This window comes from Humulus lupulus, chromosome 2 (assembly GCF_963169125.1).
Source record: "Humulus lupulus chromosome 2, drHumLupu1.1, whole genome shotgun sequence".
NCBI lineage: Eukaryota > Viridiplantae > Streptophyta > Magnoliopsida > Rosales > Cannabaceae > Humulus > Humulus lupulus.
This window is the reverse complement of record NC_084794.1, coordinates 277,622,579-277,641,718: the sequence shown is the minus strand read 5'-3', so window position 1 is coordinate 277,641,718 and position 19,140 is coordinate 277,622,579. Positions and strand designations below refer to the sequence as shown.

The following is a 19,140-nucleotide window of genomic DNA, read 5'->3' as shown; positions in this document are numbered from 1 at the left end:
TCATGAAACAGGGGCTGCAGCATTGATGGGAGCAAGATTGAGACCTAGAGATCTTTGTCTTTCTTCTTGGACAACATAAGAAAATACCTTCCGAAGCGAAGGAAATGGATCATATAACAGGATTTGAGCCCAAATCTGCCTATATGAATCACTGAGACCAGTTAGAAATTGGATGATTTGATCTATTGTATAGTAATCATGAAGTTTAGATGGCTCCCCAAGAACAACCACAAATGCAAGGAGTGCAAGGCTGATATTCTTGAAGCTAATCCTAGAAAGCAGTGAGTTGGGCAAAGTGTTGACATTGTTATCACCTTGTTTGAGACTTTGAATAGAGGTCTTGAGCTGGAAAATCCATGGTTTGTTGCTTAGATTGAATCTTCCATGGAGATCATTCCACATATCAACAACTCGAACATTGTACATGATGCTTGCTTTGATTTCTTTGGACACAGACGGAAGAAGCCAATCCATGACCATGTTATTGCACTGCTCCTTGGACGAGTGGTTGGCGTCATTGGCAGGGGGTCGGGGAAGAGAACCATCAATGAAGGCAGTTTTGTTCTCGGCACTGATGGAGATGGAGGCAACTCGTTTCCATGATTGAAAATTGTCTTGTCTTGTGAGAGGGGATGGAACAATGAAAAAATTAGGGTGATCTCTTGTTCCCAAACGGAAAGGGTTTGGATCATCTTAGGAAGGTTGATATAGTGATTGCAGAGGAGAAAATAAGTTTGCTGCAATGATGTTTCATCCATTGATATTGGTGGTCAGAGTTGAAGAATTAGAAGGACCAGGAATAATAGCAATTGAAATTGGCGGTGGAGTCGTCGGAATAGAAGAAAAAGCAGTAGGGTTGTGTGGTGTAAGGATGTTTGGGGTCTTGTGACCGGTGGACCTTGTTCCTGACATTTTTAGGGTTCAAAGAAAGCCTGAAAATGGGGTTGCCCCTCATACCATATTCAAAAGGAAAAGAGGTTTTTCTTTATTGAATATGAGTAAAAGCTTCTTACATAAACATAAACAGAGTCAAAGCCTAGTATAAATAAGCTAAATAAAACAGACAAAAATATCCAGCACAACTCATTGTTACAACAATAATCAGTTGGACTAACAAATTACTAATCTTAACAACGTCTACTAGGTCACCATGCTAGTTGTCGATCGAATCAAGCTTTCTAAGCAAGTAGCAACACACGAGATATATAAGAGAATTTTGAATCTTTTTAATTTCTTCTTTGGATTTTCAAAAAAATGGATAGGAAACTTTAATTAAAAAGAATATAACAAATTAAAAGTACTAATTAAAGTAAGGAGTTGTGATAATCAAATTAAATAAATAAAATTAAATGTCAAGAAGTTGAAAATGAAATTTTATGAAAAATTGGGATTTTTTTTCATTTCTTGTAATTTCACATCATTATTTTTGCATTATAGGAAATCCATAATTCAAATAGAGCTAATGAGGCCAAAATGTAATGAATTCCAATGTTGAAATTACTCTAATTACCAAAGAACATATTATATGCATATATATGCAGAACAAATAATTCAGACCAAACTTGTTGACAATGTATTATGTATGCATATATTCCTTTGAGTCTTTTAGTACGACAAATGTCTTTGTCTTCCCACTACTACAAAATTGGGCTTTCCCGACACCCAACCACGACAGTCAACTCTGTTGACTGTCGTAGTTGCTTAGCAGAACTCTACGCCGACAATTAAAAACTGTAGGCATAGAGACCAATGCCGACAGCTAATAACTGTCACCATTGCTTTTGACTATCGCTATTGACCCCAACGTCGACAGTTAATTCAAGACCAATGCCGACAGTTAAAATGTGTCGCTATTGACCCCAACGCCGACAGTTAATTCTACACCAATGCCGACAGTTAAAAGGTATCGCTATTGAGCCCAACGCCGACAGTTAATTCGAGGCCAATGCCGACAGTTAAAATGTGTCGATATTGACCCTAACGCCGACAATTAATCAAAGTCCAATGCCGATAATCATAAAATGTCGCCAAAATTTAAATAAAAAATTATAATTAATGAATAGTATAATTTTAAAAATATAAACTAAATTATTTAAATATATATTTATAAAAATTATGTTTTTATTAAAAACTTTTAAAACTAATTTTTTTTTGTTTCTAAATTTTTTATTTACTTTTGTATTTATAATAATTTTTTTATCAAAATTTATATTTTTTATTCTTTAACATATTTATAAAATTAAATATATTATTAACTATATAATTCTTCAACATATTTATAAAATTTGTATTAGTTAAAATATAGTTGTTTTATTAATTGGAAAAATTTTGGAAAAAAATTAATGAATAGTATAATTTTAAAAATAAACTAAATTATGTAAATATATATTATAAAAATTATGTATTTATTAAAAACATTTAAAACTAGATTTTTTTGTTTCTAAATTTTTCATATTATTATTTTTTGTATTTATAATAATTTTTATATCAAAATTTAAATTTATTATTCTTTAACATATTTATAAAATTAATTATATTATTCTTTAACACATTTATAAAATTTGTATTAGTTAAAAAAGAGTTGTTTTATTAATTGGAAAAATATTGTAAAAAAATTAATCAATAGTATAATTTTAAAAATAAACTAAATTATGTAAATATATATTTATAAAAATTATTAAAAACTTATAAAACTAGATTTTTTTATTCTAAATTTTTCATATTATTATCTTTTGTATTTATATAATAATTTTTATATTAAAATTTATTCTATTATTCTTTAACATATTTATAAATTAAATTAACTATATTATTTTTTAACACATTTATAAAATTTATATTGTTAAAGAAAGAGTTGTTTTATTAATTAAAAAAATATTATAAAAAAATTTAATATATAAATTTATTAGTTATAATTTTATTTATTTATATATATTTAAATATTTTTTATATTAAAACATATTGGAGTAATGCCGATAGTAAAAATATGTAGCTGTTGAGAAAATGAATCTTTTTTAAGGAGCAATGTCGACACCTATTAGCTGTCGCTATTGGGTGTCGGCATTTCCCATTTAAAAAAAGATTAAGCCCCTAAAATTTTTTTCCTCCCAAACCTCAATTTTTCCCTCTTCCCTCTTCCCTCTTTCTTTCTTTCTTTTCCCTCTTCTTCTTTCTTTCTTCCAGCCGAAATAGCCTCCACCTTCCAGCTGCCGAAACAGTCTCCACCTTCCAGTTGAAACCGTTCAGCCTCCACCAGCCAGCCCACCACGACGTGGTCGACTCTGTGTATCACCTTCGTCGACTCCGTGTTTCTGGTTTGGCAGTAGCGCAAGCGTATATGCGGCAAGCAAAGGTGAGTAGCCGTTTTCTTGCATTTGGCATTTTAAAAATTGGTCGCATATGTATTGATCCCATATATTTAATTGAGAACTTTCACTTTCTTACGGATATCCTTTCATGTTGATTGAAAAAAAATTTGACATTAGCTTCAGATATATGAAAATTTTACTTAAGAATTCATCAGTAGATTGAACCAATTTCAAGGATGCTGGTGCTTCTGGAACTCGAACCAATTTCAAGGAAAGCTTGTCGTGGCAGGCTCATAGAGGCCTCGTTCTCTCTCTCGTTATCACAGCATATGGTACCTCAACTGGATCCACAGTGTTATGATTTAACTTTATCATTTACATTTTTTATTGCCCAAATTTTATTTCTTTGGCTTAAAGAAAATTTTGTCTAGACTTTTGCTGTTCCAGGAGACCTGTGGTCGGGTTCAGAGGCTAGTGTTATTAAGATATGGCCTTGGGAAGCTATTGAAAGATCTTTGTCTTTAACTGTTGAAGAAAGGCCCATGGATGTACTACTTGTAGAGAGGTCCTTCATTGACCCAAGGGGCCAACTTGCTGCAAATGGTTTCGTCAACGTCTTTAATTCCGATGTCAAGTACCTCTTATCTGATGATTCCAGAGCCAAAGTGTGGACTGCTGGTTATTTATCCTTTGCATTATGGTACGCCTACATTCCCGCTTCCCATTATTTGCTTTCATCACGTCTAAAAATAGTTTGGGTGGATTTTTTTCTTTTTTAACTCTTACAATATGAATATAGGATGACATTTTCAAATAATTTTTTGTGAAGTTCTTGACCAATCATAACTTATATTATGGGCACAATATGTTCCTGATGATTTTTGAACGAACATGATTGAAGCCAATATCTTAGACACTGAATTTAATCATAAGTTGTACTTTTATATATGTGGGTAAGTAAAATTGTAAATGTTATTTGTTTATCTGCTAACTTTGTTACTTTAATGCTTCCATTAAGCACTTTTACCCATGGAATATAATATGTAAATCTAAGAATAATTTGATTGCTGATTGCTGGGAAAAGAATAAAATATAATTATGCAATGAAAATGAGAGGTGAATGTTCAACTAATCACGAGCCTTTTTTTCTTAGAATTAATTAAAGGAATTAATACATGGAATACAAACATGATTTATGATTATTTATTTCTTTTGTTTTTTTAGCGCATAAAATATATGTTTCTTTATAATGACTTTTCTTGTTTCCTGACTGCAGGTAGGTCTTGAGGGGAGTTCTGTTGGGCAGTGGTGGCTGGATATGATTGACAAAACATTGGATGAAGGATCAACATTTGAACGAGTTGGTTCTAGGCAGTTAGCAGGCTTGCTTATTGCTGCATGGTTGGTATTTTCTATCAAAAACTCTTTTGTGAATTGTTATTGTTATTATTTTTTCAATGTCTCAAATGTAGAGACTTAATTTTGCATCACAATTTTTTAAGTGTCGTGTTTGATTAACTCCTTAATAACTTCAATTCTTTAACCTATTAATAAATGTATCTCAAGTGAACTCAGTTGTTTCTTACTTTCTTAAAATCAAGTGGATAATTTTTAGTTTGTTTGTCTTGAACTAGATTTTCTCAGGAATAAGGATAGAAACCTTATATTTAAGATTTTTTTGTTCTTCCCTTCAATGCTTTTGCATTCGTCCTACTTAATCTTGTTATGGTCTCTTTGTCAGTTAAGATTTTTCATTAATGATTGTTGAATGTCATTCTTTAGGGTGAGAACTGATATTAGAGCCTATGTTGGAGATGTTGATGCAGCAGCAGTTCTCTGTGGCTTTGGGCATGCCATTGGTAATAAGGTAGGCTCTTTATGTTAATTTGAATGACATGATTGTGATGCATACATTGTTGTTACTTTTATTCATTCAAAGACTTGATGGTTTCCAAAAGGTTTCTTTATGGTTTCCGTTTGGCTTATATATCTATATATGTTCATGCCTGCTGATGCATATACTCAACATAAGTAAATATGTGAACTGCCTTTTGTCTAAATAGAAATTGATGACTTTTTTTTTAGGGAGCTTTTGGTTTGAGGATGAGAGTGTATTATCGAATAATGTGCTTTGTTAACTATCACTTCGATGCACATCTAGAAGCGGTTAATCGTCGCAATGCAGACTTTGATCATGTATATTGGACAATGTCCTTCAATTGACCAACTAATCTCTTCAATGCCGCTTCCAGTACAATATTGTACCTATTCTTGTTTAGTTCGCTTGTCTTCTCAATGTATTTATTTTGGCTTGTTTATAGATCTGGATTGCCATTGGTCCTTCCTGTTGCAGCTAGTGCTTCATGTGCTGCTCAAGTGCTTCGAAATACAACTGTATGTACATATCATCACTGTAGCATGCTAAATTGGTCTGAGTTTTTTTTTTTTCAAAGTTAAATAGTTTCAGTTCATTTTATGAAGCATTGTTGTCTTCACAGACTGGTGTTGCCTACTCTGCTGAAGGGATGCCTGAATTATCTGAGGCAGACATGGTCATATTTCTTGGTGATCTTAAGTATCGATTAGATGGTATATCTTATGCCAATTGAACTATTTGAGAGAGGGGTGGTTAAGGTAGTTTGTATCTCTTCTAATAAGGTGTTTAGCAGGTAAAAAAAATCTTGTAGGTGGGCTCTCGTTCCTGCTATAGAGCTTTTCACTGAGGCTGATAAAAAGCTTCCAGAAATAATTGACTTGTTTGTAAATTATCTTTTTGTAGGGTATGATTCGGGTGAAAAGAAGCGAATTCCAGCTTAGTGTGATAGAATCATATACTGTGATAGCCGTTCAACCACTGCATCGGAATGCAGTTTGAAATGTCCTGTAGTTTCCTCAATATTGCAGTAAGTGATTCTAATATGTAACATATATCTTTTTTTTTCCCAATTGCAATAAAGTATAAAAACAAATGGAATGTATTTCATAATTTTTTATGTGGTCTAAGGCCATCCAGGTGGCCTTAGAGCCCCCCTTAAATTCTTCCAGTGAGATACTAGATAAATTTCTTCTGGTTTACAGGGATGCATTTCTTTATTCTGTATTTAATAAGGGTTGTGATTGTCAAGGCCATGTTTGGATGCATGTACTTATCAAAAGAAGCTCATCAGTTTTGTTTCTGGCTAAGTCTCTAGCTGTTTAGTTCATATTAATCTGCTCAAAATTTGATGTTCAAAACTTCAAATCACAGAAATGAAGGGAGGGAACAAAGTTGAGAAAAAATGCTCAATAATTTTATTAAAATTTCATGTGTACTGGACTAACACCTGTGACAATTTATACTGATATCTTTTCTACTCCTATGTAGGATACATTGACACCATGGTTTTATACTTAAATACCTGCCATCTTCTGTTTGATAGGTATGAGGGTTGCATGGATGTGATAGACATTGATCATAAGCCTGTCCGCTAAATCTTTGCTGTTGATATTGCATGAGTTGATGAATCAGTTAGGAGACAGGAGCTTGGAGAGATTCTTGGAACAAATAAGAAAGTCAAAGTTATACTTGAAAAACTGTGCAAGATCCCCGAAACGATCATCAGCACAAACAACATAATTCTTCAAAACAAGGATTTAAGCATATAAACTTATTACTTTTTATTTATTTTATTTCATGTTTTTGAAAGGCTCTTTGGGATAAAACTCTTGATCTCAGATTTTTGCTTGAGAAAGCAATCTAAAGTTCAAATAGATCATCTCAGGTATGTTTTAATGGTTAAAACTTATTAATTTGGATTCTAATTGTTTAAACATATTCAGAGGTATATTCTTTTTAAAATTATTCACATTCTAATTGGCCAATGTGAAAGTTCCAGAAGGTTGTTCGTCCAATATTCAAATGGGTGAGAAGCAGTTCCTTTTTTGTCCCTGGAATAACAAGTAAGTTTATATTGAGTTTTGAAATGTTATGTTCATATAGTCATCTTCTAAATATTTGATTGTTTGTTTTCTAGTGAACATTGGATGTTATTGCTATTTCAACCTCACTCACATTTAGTGGCGTTCTTGGATCCCATTAGCCTTCAATTACAGATTGAGATTAAAAATATAGTTAGGCTGTAAGTTTATATAATTTGTATTCCTTAAAGTATATTATCTTTTTAATAAAACTTGTTTTCTAATTAAAATACTTTTATTATGTATAGTGCTTTCACGCTATATGATACGGAAAAAGGAAAAAGAGTTGTAAGTCTAAAGTATTAAAGCCCAAAAGTAAGTAACATTCAACTTTATAAAACATAAGATTTAAATTATAAGTATACTAACAAGTATATGTAATATACTTTTACATTTGTCTATGTTAACAGTGTTGACAACAACCAAAAACCACAGAGTGCGGTATCTATTGCATGAAGTATGCTAGGGATCTCATTTCACAACAAAGAACCAGAGCATATCTATCGAATAATGTAATAATTAAATGTGTTTACCTTTTAACTTTAATAAAGTTATATTTTAATTTCACATATATTTGACATGTAACTTATAATTTAAATTATTTGCAGTTCAATTCAGATTTACTATATACTGACGCTGAACTTAATGAAGGTCAAGAAGAGTGGGAAAAATATATTTTACAGCAACTCGCTAAATGATGGCATGCATGTGTAGTACCTATGTGAGGGGATTTAGTCATTTTTTGAACTTTGTATTTCTTTTATTAGAAATTGTTAGAACTAATCAAATACAGAATCAATCTAACAAATTATAGGTAGTTAATTTCGCTTTTTGTGCTAAATATTCATTTTATTTCAAACCTTTTTGGAATTATGTATTTCTTTTATTTAGAAAGTGTTAGAACTAATAAAAAGTAAAGTTAATATTACCAATGTTAATTTAATTTAATTTTTGATGTGCATTCTTTTACTGCAATTGTTGTGTTGATTTTGAAATCAGGGGCATTGACAACATATTTGCAATGTCTTCTGTTGTGGAAATTTTGCGACAGTTAAACACTGTCACCATAGACAGTCAATCACGGCACATAATAATTGTCGGCATTGCCAGCAACGGTGACACATAATAACTGTCGGCGTTGCAAGCAACTGCGACACCTATTAACTGTCGGCGTTGCCAGCAACAACGACACATAATAACTGTCGGCATAGCCAGTAACGGCGACACCTAATAATTTTCGGCGTTGCCAGCAACGACGACATCTAATAACTGTCGGCATAGCCAGCAACGGCGACTTCTAATAACTGTCGGCGTAGCTACCCTATGCCGGCATAGGCAAATACGACAGTTAGTCGACTGTCGTCGTTGCTCAATTGCGACAGTTAAAAACTGTCGGGAAATCTCGTTTTTGTAGTAGTGTCCCTTTGTTCCATTTAGATATTTAGCCAGTGATCAACGGTACAATATATTTTTCTTATGAATAATGTCCATAGCCTAAGACTCTCTATTCTATATATATGAGTGTGTGTTTAAAAAAGAATTAGAATTAAAAAATATTGGAGTATGGTGTCCCACATAAGATAAGTATAAGAATATTGAGTCATTAATAATTAAGAACATGGGTAACTCTACTAATCACTAATTGGTTTTGAGATAGAGCCCCATCATTCGCATCAAAAATTAATTATATGGAAATTATTCCTTTAGAATCTGTGTTAAAGAAGTTAATTTTCTCTCTCTACTCTGTATATAAGGTGCTAGCCCTTTGCCCTAGTGTGTCTATGTGTCTCTAGGTTTATCACTCCTTTGGTTTTCGTCTAAAGAATAAAATGTGTATCTCCCTTCTTCATGTAATGTATAATGAATAATGATGATGTGATATTAAAATTTTTTTTTGTGTATATACATATGTATGACTCCTCAACCTTTTTTTTTTTTTGTTGAGGGACACTATTTCTTCTTCCACATAGCCACCTTATATTCTTTAGCATTCTTACTCTCAATAGCTTCTTCATAGATTTGTAGCTCAGTTTCTTCAATCTGTTGTGCATCATTAGTGCATATGCAATACAATCTACTTTTGTAAAATGAGCTGGATGTCTAATTGGTATCTTTTCCCTATCCCTTGTTAGGTGATGGTCACTTGTGGGATCTTGAATATCATATAAACCTTCAGTTTCAGTTTCATGCATCATCTCTTGGCTTATGCCTTCAATTTTAATTTCAACCACTTCCTTTTGATTTGTAGGCTCCAACTTCAGATTCGTGTTGCATTTCCAGCTTCAGATTTTTCTTCAGGATTCCTTAAAATCACTTCAAACTTAGCTAGTTCTTGGTCTTCGTTTCCTGCATCACAAGTGGCACTACCTTTCTCTTTCAAGTAAGAATATTCAACTTCATTAAAAATAATAGCTTTAGATATAATAGTTTTGTACTTTCCATTTTCATTAATACAAATTTTAAAACCTTTTAGTCCCAAGGGATAGCCTAAAAAGTATCTTTTATTGATATAGATTCTAATTTATTCCATTTTTGGTGTGCATAACTCCACAACCAAAAATCCTTAATGCTTAATATTAGGTAGCATTACATGCCATTTTTCATAAGGTATTTTAGAATCAATAGACCTATATGGACTCCTATTGACCAAATAACAAGTTGTATGAAGAAATTTTTCCAAAAAGGTTTGCTAAGACCAGAACTAATCAACATGCATCTTACTTTGTTTAAAAGTGTTCTTTTGTGTGCTCGACGACACTATTTTTTTGTGGTGTGTGCCTAAGTACTCGGTGTCTAGCTATACCAATTGTATCACACAAAGCATCAAATTCATTAGTAATGAATTCTAATTCATTATGAATCCTTAAAGTTTTCATTTTAAGATTGGTTTGATTTTCAACTAGAGTTTTCCAACTTTTAAACTGGTTTGTGCATTCATCTTTGGTTATTAATAAGTAAACCCATACATATTGACTACAAAATATATGTAACCACCATTTCTAGCTACTTTACCTAGCGCCCAAAGGTCAGCATGTACACATTCCAATCTTTCCTTTGTATTGTGATTTGCTAGTGTGAATTTGAGTCGATATTTTTTCCCCATTATGCATGTTTCACAAAATGGCAATGAACTAGATTTATCATGCACCCATTGCTTGCAAAGCTCTATGAAACCTTGTTCTCCCTCCCATATGTCCTTATCGCTTATGTTGCACTTCAAACTTAATTTCTTTATACTAAACCACAGATCCCTATGTCGGATTCACAGTATCCCCTTTCTGCACATACAACCCTTGATATTTCACTCCATTCATGACCACCATTGGCCTTTTGATGATCTTCAATACACCATCTTGAGATCTGTAGTTGTATCCTTCATCTTTCAGCATTCCTAAGGAATTAGATACCTTCTTAATTCAGGTATGTGCCTGACATTCTTTAGTATTCTCACTAAGCCATCAAATTGTTTTATTGGTACTAAGCCAACACCAAGTATCCTGCAAGAAGCATCATTCCCCATTAAAACCGAACATTGATTAGTTTTCTTATAATCAAAAAATGACTCTTGGTTTGATCACATATGATAAGTACACCCCGAATTAAAAATTCACTCCCTTCTATTTTTAATTTCTAAAATTGTGAAAAGCTTTTCATTTGAGGAGTTGTCTTCTTCCCCTCATGCAATAGTGATTAATTGGTCTTTTGAATGATGTTTCAAAGATTTGTTGTACTCAAAACAGAATCTCTTCAAGTGACTGGGTTTTCCACAATAATAGCACTTATGAGTCTCCTTTCCATTTCTTCCTTTTGACTTTGAGAAAGATTGAGATCTATAGAATGGCCTTGATGAACTCCTCCTTAGAATTATTCCTCTAGCTAAGTATCGCACATATTTTTCGAGCTCCTTCTCCAGCTGCAACTGAAAATCTTTAAATTTCAAGGCTTTTAGTACATCTTTGAATGTAATGACATCCCGCCATATTTTATTGCAGCTTTGACTTCTTGATAAGTTGTGGGTAATGATCTAAGAAATATGATGGCTTGACTTTGCTCATCAACCTGATGATCAATGTTAGCTAAACCCATAATAATTTCAATAAATATATCTATATTATCATATAAAGAAAGTGAGAGGTTCATTTGGAAACCATATAATCTCTATAAGAGATTTATTTTTCTTGAGATTGAAGGTGTCATGTACAGCTGCTCAAGTTTTTTCCATACTCCTTTCCTTGTCTTCTCAGAATCCAATTTTCTTCTATCATTGTTTGATAGATGCATTATGATGGTGTAGTAGGCAAGCTCTTCCTTTTCTTCTATCTCATCGGCTTTGAATTTATCGTCAAGGGCTTTTTGATCTTCAAATAGTTTGGCAATCTTTTGGTGCACAAGAATGCCTTTGAGACTTTCCCTCCATAATCCAAAATCTCCTATACCATCGAACTTCTCAAGTTCGAACTTTATTGTAGCAGCCATAGTTGTTGAATGCTTTGTGAATCTTGATTCATAATGATTTATTATAAGATTCAACACCAAGATTCACAGATACAACAATTATGGAAAAATGTTGAAGAACTAACATGGCAATAATGGTAATCAAAAATTGAAATGAACCAAAAAACAATAAAAGCATAAAAGAAAAGTGACACGAAACAATTTATACTGGTTCAACAAAGAATACATTGCCTACATCTAGTTTGAGCACAAACTCGAGCCCTTCTGACTATGATCGAGAACAATTTTTGAGAAATACAGTCAAGAACCAGAATGGTCTTTTAGAGCACCGGATGCATCTTCGTACAATTACGCACTCTCTCAAACACTCTTACCTAAGACCCTAATTACCCCCTTGCACTCAACTCAAAGCTCTCTCTAATTCTCTTTACAACTCTTTGTAATTCTAAAAGCTTGATTAACCCTAAACTGAAATCAGGGACAAATATATATATATATAGACCCAGAATTTCTAGTTTGGTACAATCAGTCAAAACAACTCATGCATCTTGCATAGATGAAGTGGTTGACTTGTGCACTTGGAAACTTTCTAATAGGTCACTTAAATGGCATGACAGGTTTGGAGAATTAACTCCACATATTTTGTAGAGTTGATTTGTACTATGTACATAATGATGGAGATTTCAATTTATTTTAGAACTTTTGAATTTGAATATGTTATTGGTTATATTTTGAATATGTCTTGGTCTATTTGTTCACAACTTATGAGAATATTCAAATGCACATTTTTTTTATCACGTTGATTGTTAATTGAAATGGTAGAAAAAAAAATCACGTGGGTTATCAACAATAAATGTGATAGATTTTAATACATCCAGTAATAAAGCCACTCTATTAAATGGGGGAGGCAGACGCCCTCAAAAAAAATTCTTTGAAATATACTTATAAATATTTAAATAAAATTACATATAGCCCCCAAATTTTATTTACTCAATCTTTTAAATTGAAATCAAAGATGGGCTTTTGTTATTTTGGACAAGCCCAATTCAATATATTCATTTCATCTCCTTTATATTAAATAAAAAAATATAAAAATGGGCAATTCTTTCGTCCCTCATTTTAGTTTGAAGGATTTCATCCCACAATGATTTTAAATTGTTGAATGTGTTATATTTTAGGGTGGACGGTTGGACTGTAATGTTTAGAGTGAAAATTGTAAAAGTACTCAATCACCCCCATCAACCCCCAAGCAACCGACAACTACTTTAGCTCTGCCATTTATTTGGTCATACACTACACCAAATACCCATTTCCACAACACATAAATATAATACTAATGGAAAATGTTATATATGTGGCAAATGAAAAAAACGGTAATTTTTTGGGAGCCCGCCACTTATACATTTTTTTCAGAAAAAATCCTTCCAATTTCAGACTCACCATTTTCTTCTTTGGCTAAGCACAGCCCGAACTCTATCCAGCTTCAGTTTCATCACCCTTGCTTCAAATCTCAGCTCAAATCTCCTCCATCCCTCAAATCTCAGCTCAAGTCTCCTCCATCTATCATATCTCCTCCATCTCTTTCTCATCTTTCTCTATCTCTCCGTCAATAAGTTTCCATTCGTTGGGTTGTTTCACTCCTTCTCTTCGGTCTTGGCAAGCCAGGAAAGGATATATAGTTTTAGGTGTTATTGGAAGACTTAACCTCAAAAGTTATCAGCATTTTCAAAATTAATTGTGGGTTTTGCAGATTGTTGGCAATTTTTAAATCCGAGGCCTCACTCCCTCGATCTCGGCTCAATATCAGAGCTCCCTTCCACACTTAGTCTCCGACCAGTTCAAGACTTGGGTAACCTCAACTACATTAGCTTTCACCAGGTACGGTTTGGGCATTTTGAGTTTTTGAGTTTTTTCAACTTTTTTTTTTATCGAAAAAAGGAGTATATTAAAAACACAGAAACAAATTACAACTGCCAGATTTGAAACACCATCAAACTTACAAAAAACTCAAAACAGAGACTAAAACACAAGCCAAATCATAAACTCCTAACTAACTCAGCAATTGATCTATTCTTAGCCAAACACTGTTGACTCAAACAGCCAAAAAATCTAGCTTTCAAATTCAAACATATCATTTTAACTAAACAAAGAGGAGTGTTGGAGCAAAGAGAAAAATAGCATGCATTTCTGTTGCACCAGATGCCATAAACTACAACAGCCAATGAAGCAACAACAATGAGATGCACCAGATTTTTGGGCTTCCCTTCTAATTACAGCTTCCATTGAACAAAATTCTTGGGCCAAATGGCAGTGCCTAACCAGTCTTTAGTTAGCTCCCAAACCTGATGAGAAAAGCTACAGTAAAAAAACAAGTGTTGATGAGATTCCTCAGCTCTCTCACAAACTAGACAGAGGCTAGAGTTCACTGAAATGATGAAACCATGTTTATGTTTTTTCAACTTTAACAGTTTATGTTTATGTTTTATCGAGTTTTTATTTTGAGTTTTTAATCTTTCACACTTTTTATGTTTTATGTTTTAACAACTTTACCAGTTTATTTTGAGTTTTTATTTGGGCATTTACCAGTTTATGTTTAAATATCATATTTTTGTAATGACCCAACTACTCTAGACTTTGGACCATTAACGACAACTATACATAGACACTAATCCTTAATAAAACTTACAAGTGAAATGATCATAACTTCATTACAAACTTGTAAAACAAATGTTAAACTACATAAAACTCAAAGTAGGATATGGGATCCCATTGTTTTAAAAGAAAAACATAACATAATTGTAAATAAAATGGATTACATAGTAAAGTGCGGAAAATACATATAAAACCATAATTAAAGAAACTTCCTCCTCGAATCGAACTCTCGGTCCTTTGATTCCATTCTGCCTCAATACACATCCCCAAGCTTCCAAGAACCTTTTCCGCCACCAAAGCTATTTTCCTGCACATATAAACATAAGGAGTGAGCCTAATGCCCAGCAAGGAAAACCTAACACATAAACCATATACACATATAATTCATAATGCAACATAAAACATATCATAAACATATGTCACATATACTATAATGGCCATTATTACTTGGGGTCCCATAAACAAACAAGTCATATGCCCATTAGATTTGTGGGGCTTGCTAGCTAAGCAAGTCATATGCCCATAAATTTATTGGGGCTTGTTAGTTATACAGGTCATATGCCCAAGTCTACAAACATACATAACATCACATAAATCATAGGTTAATCATAACACATATATTATAAGATAACACATAACATAACATATAGAATCCTATCCTATTTTCCTTACCAAAAGTACCGGGATATGAGAACAGATTTGGGACTTTGGAACACTCCTAAAAACCATAAATGGAAATGTGAGTATACTAAATAGAATGAGATGAAAAGAATGGAAAAATATACCATCAAGAATATACTTACCAAAAACCTTATGTTCAAGATCTTAGATTTCCTATCCAAGAATAAAGAATAAAGTTAGGGTGGTGAGTAGAAAACTATAAGAACTTAAAGAAAACAATACTGAAATGAACTAGAGTTTGGAATACCTTGAATGCTTGTATGACCAATCTAAACCTTGAACCGAAATGTGCTATAAACCTTACTTCCCAAGTGTTTGGTAAGCTTATAATGATCAAGCTTATAATCCCCAACCCAAGTGTTTACACTCTCAAAATAGCCTAGCAACTTGCAGGCTCTGAACTTAGCTTGATGAATGAATAAATAGCTGGGTACTAGGTCCTATTTATAGAGTTCAAGAATGAAAAGATCTTCATTTAACTTGAATAAAAATAATGGCTTTTTAAGTAAAAAATATTTGAATTATCGTTCAGCAGAGGCTGAAGACTCAGTCAGAAAGATGCTGGACTTATCAAGAGGTTAAAGATTAAAATGGGAACGTTTTCAAAAATATTCAAAAGTATATCAAAGGAGCCGATATATCACCCCTTGTAGGCGATATATTGCCTGGGCCAGCATGCCCAAGGCTCGTCGAGGTGCTCGTGCGAAGTTACGTGTTTTTCGTATCCCCGTACTGCGATATATCGCCCCTTATAGCTGCGATATATCGGCACATGCTGAATATTTAAACACGAAATTGCACATTTTAAGCTTAATTTGAATTGAGTAAACAGACTTGACTAAGTCCTCTAATGTTTTCAAAGCTGCTGACAGACCCTAGGATATTCAAATATTACTCTTAATAAACTTATTCCTCAAAAATACTTAATTATCATTAAATATACGCATGACAAGTGTTACTTTCTTATTGGGTCTATCTAAACCTTATAATGTAATAAATATCACCATCAATATCAGTCATATTAATCAAACCTTAGGTTAAAATTAATATTCTTAAACTATAGGTTAAACTTAGAAAATCTACAAGTGTTACTATGAGTGTCCAAATAAATCCCGGTCTGAACCAAAGTCCACAGTCATAAAAATACTACTATCTAACTAGCTAAGTAATGTTTCTTGGACTTTACAATTTTGATTGCTATTTTGAATTGCTCTTGAGACAAGATACTTTGATTGATTTTTGGCTCTGAAATATACTGGTATAAATGTTGGGAAAGTTGGATTAGATCAGAGAGGCTTTAGTAGTTGCAATATAATATTCTCTAATTGTTCTTAGATTGCTTTCAAGATCATATCTTTAGTCGATTTTATGGGGTCCATTGTCACCTAAACAATCACTGATCATCTTTTGTTTTGCATACTCTGATATTTTGGTCTCCTATCACCACAGAAAACATGTTTAGACAACTTAGCTTACTTAGGATTAGAATGGAATCAAATTATTTCCATGTTGTTTTTTTGGCATGTTTTGAATTGAGCCAAGAATTGCTAGCAGCCCTAGTTTGAAAGGAAAAGAATAAAAGTGAAAGATGCTTGTTGCTTGTTCCAATGTATATAATCTATATGATAAAATGTATTTGATATAGATTGAAAAATTATGGACAATCTTATTGATATATCCCATGCTGTGACTATGAGGACCACCACACTTATTGTTTTGCTTATCTTTCTACTTTCTCTTAATTCCTTCCTGTAATGAAAAAACTGTCCTGCAGTCTTGGAGAGTATTTTTAATGCTATATATTGTCCATTAGATAGCCTACCCTGAAGAAACAGTACATGGAATAATATGCAAGGAGAATGAGTCAAATCTCAATCAAGATATTGATCAAATATCTTTTTGATATATAGTTCATAGAGTAATTTATTAAAACATGTAGAGCCACGACCAGAGATCACAACAACTTGCACAAACACAATTAGGTCCAAAGAAACAGTCACAAGAACAAACCAGTTAGAAGAACACACACAAGAAATCAAGCCAATTAAAACACAACACCAAGAATTACGTGGTCCTAATTAGAGTCAAAACTTAGAACTCTAAGCTACATCCACGGGCAACCACTTTTAATAGAACTTCCTTCTTTTTTCAGTACAAATCTCTTTTCTCTCAGTTACAGATTTTTTTACTGAATTACAAGGAAAATTTTCTAAAAAACTATATGTAAAAGTATACAACTCAACAGTATATATACATCACTAGTAAACATAACGAAACATAACTAACTGCTTTACAAGAATGGTTGTAAACATAAAGGATTGCTGACTGGACCAAAATAACTAACAAATTCTCCAACTCAACAGTATATATACCAGCTATATAGCATCCTTGACAACTTCTGCTAAAGCTATATGTTCAGCTTTTGTAGTAGATAAAGCAACCATCTTTTGCAAACTGGCTTTCCAGCTAACAGCTGTACCGAAAACTGCCAAAACATAACATGTAAGTGATTTTCTAATTTCTAGATAGCCTGCAAAATATGAGTCAACAAAACCTTCTATAGCAGCTGTCCTATATTCGTTTCCAGCTCCACAATAAGCCAGAAATCTATACCCAAAATTAGTTTTGCAGCACCCAAATCTTTCATCTCAAATTCTTTTTTCATTTCAGCCTTTACCCTTTCAATTTCTCTCTGTCATTTCAGCCAGAGTATATTCAATATATACTCTGTAATTTCTATTAGAGTATAAATGTCCCCTAGAAAAAAAATTATTGGATAATAACATCTCAATCATCCCCGGAAAGAAAAAAATCAATTATGGAAAAAGTACCATTTAATCCCATATATTCAGAAAACGATCAAAACATACTATTGTATTGTGTGAAATATGTACACTCTCCTATCCATTTTGTCAAAATTTATTAAGTCATCCTTAAAATGCCTTTAAATTAAATGTGTGTATATATTTTATCCCCAAATTTTAGGATCGAATTAGATAAATTTTGGATTTCAAAGGTTGTTTTAATATCTATTGAAAAATTTTAATTTTGTATTAATCTTTTAGGTATTGATTATATTCTTTAGGTTGTGGATCGAATTGGCAAGGAGAATTGCAAAGTTAATTTGCAAGAGTTACGGAATTTGTTCTTTTAATTCTTATTATTAAATCTTTAAAATGTTAGAGGAGTTTGAATATCTTAAATATTCATCCATAGAGAAGTAGGTTATGAGATTAAAATTGTGTGCTGCGGTGATAACAGAAGGTTGAAAACTTGTGTGTATTAGAGAAGTAAGTTCTAGAAAATTTGTTTGTGTGCTGCGGTGATATAAGGAAGAAAACTTATTGTGTGTTGTTTGAATTTTTTGACTTGGTATTGATAGATGGTTAGGTAAGATTTTATATGTATAGATTAGATTTTTCATTTAGTCATATTATTTTCATTATTTCCATATGTATAGATTAGATTTAATTGCCATAACCCAAGCTAAAATCTTGTCTTTGATCCAAACCCAATTAGGTAGTGGCTACAATTTTAGAATCTGATTTTTAAATTAAAAACAACACTAGAATCTCTTGAACTAGAGACTATTAAATGGATAGAAAATAAACCAGCAGAATTAACAAAAAATGGTGGTCAAGGCCCAACATAGACCAGTGCCAAGTTACTTGTAGGGCTGGAAAACTAAGATCTAATAATTTTGCATGTAAATATGGTTGTTGCTCACATGCAGTCTATCATAAAAAAACAATGAAATTCAGCCAAAACTTGAAGCTGTATGGTTCGTGCATAGATAACTCAGACAGAACTTTCCTAATCAGCTGAATGTTTTCTTTCATTAGCCCATGCATGAAGTTGCCATAATTAACCTGAAACAAAACATCAAGATTTTGTAATATGTTGCTAAGAAATGAAAGGCCACCAACGACAACAGGAAGCAAAGAAGAGAGTAGAGTGAAGCTGCTATTTCCTGTCTTAAATATATATTAATAGCCAGTTTGAGCAAATATTCAGTAGACTGAAGTAAACAAGAGCTACGAAGACAAATGGCAGGTGTTCATGCTGTCCAACTAATTTTGCAGAGCCA

At 32.6% G+C, this 19,140-nt stretch overlaps 1 protein-coding gene and 1 long non-coding RNA gene across 2 annotated transcripts; one reads left to right on the top strand and one right to left on the bottom strand.

Annotated features, from left to right (window-relative positions):
• LOC133815537 (uncharacterized) lies at positions 1 to 912 on the bottom strand. Its single transcript, XM_062248367.1, has 2 exons — positions 795 to 912; positions 1 to 692 (listed from the first exon to the last, which is right to left on the bottom strand). The coding sequence occupies exons 1-2, from the start codon at positions 910 to 912 to the stop codon at positions 1 to 3; spliced, it is 810 nt and encodes a 269-aa protein (XP_062104351.1).
• A 2,210-nt stretch (positions 913 to 3,122) lies between these two features.
• Positions 3,123 to 5,154, top strand: LOC133816707 (uncharacterized). The gene is made up of 5 exons (XR_009885422.1): positions 3,123 to 3,352; positions 3,527 to 3,640; positions 3,756 to 4,008; positions 4,585 to 4,709; positions 5,091 to 5,154. It is a non-coding gene; the product is annotated as an uncharacterized LOC133816707 (long non-coding RNA).
• The last annotated feature ends 13,986 nt before the right edge of the window (positions 5,155 to 19,140 follow it).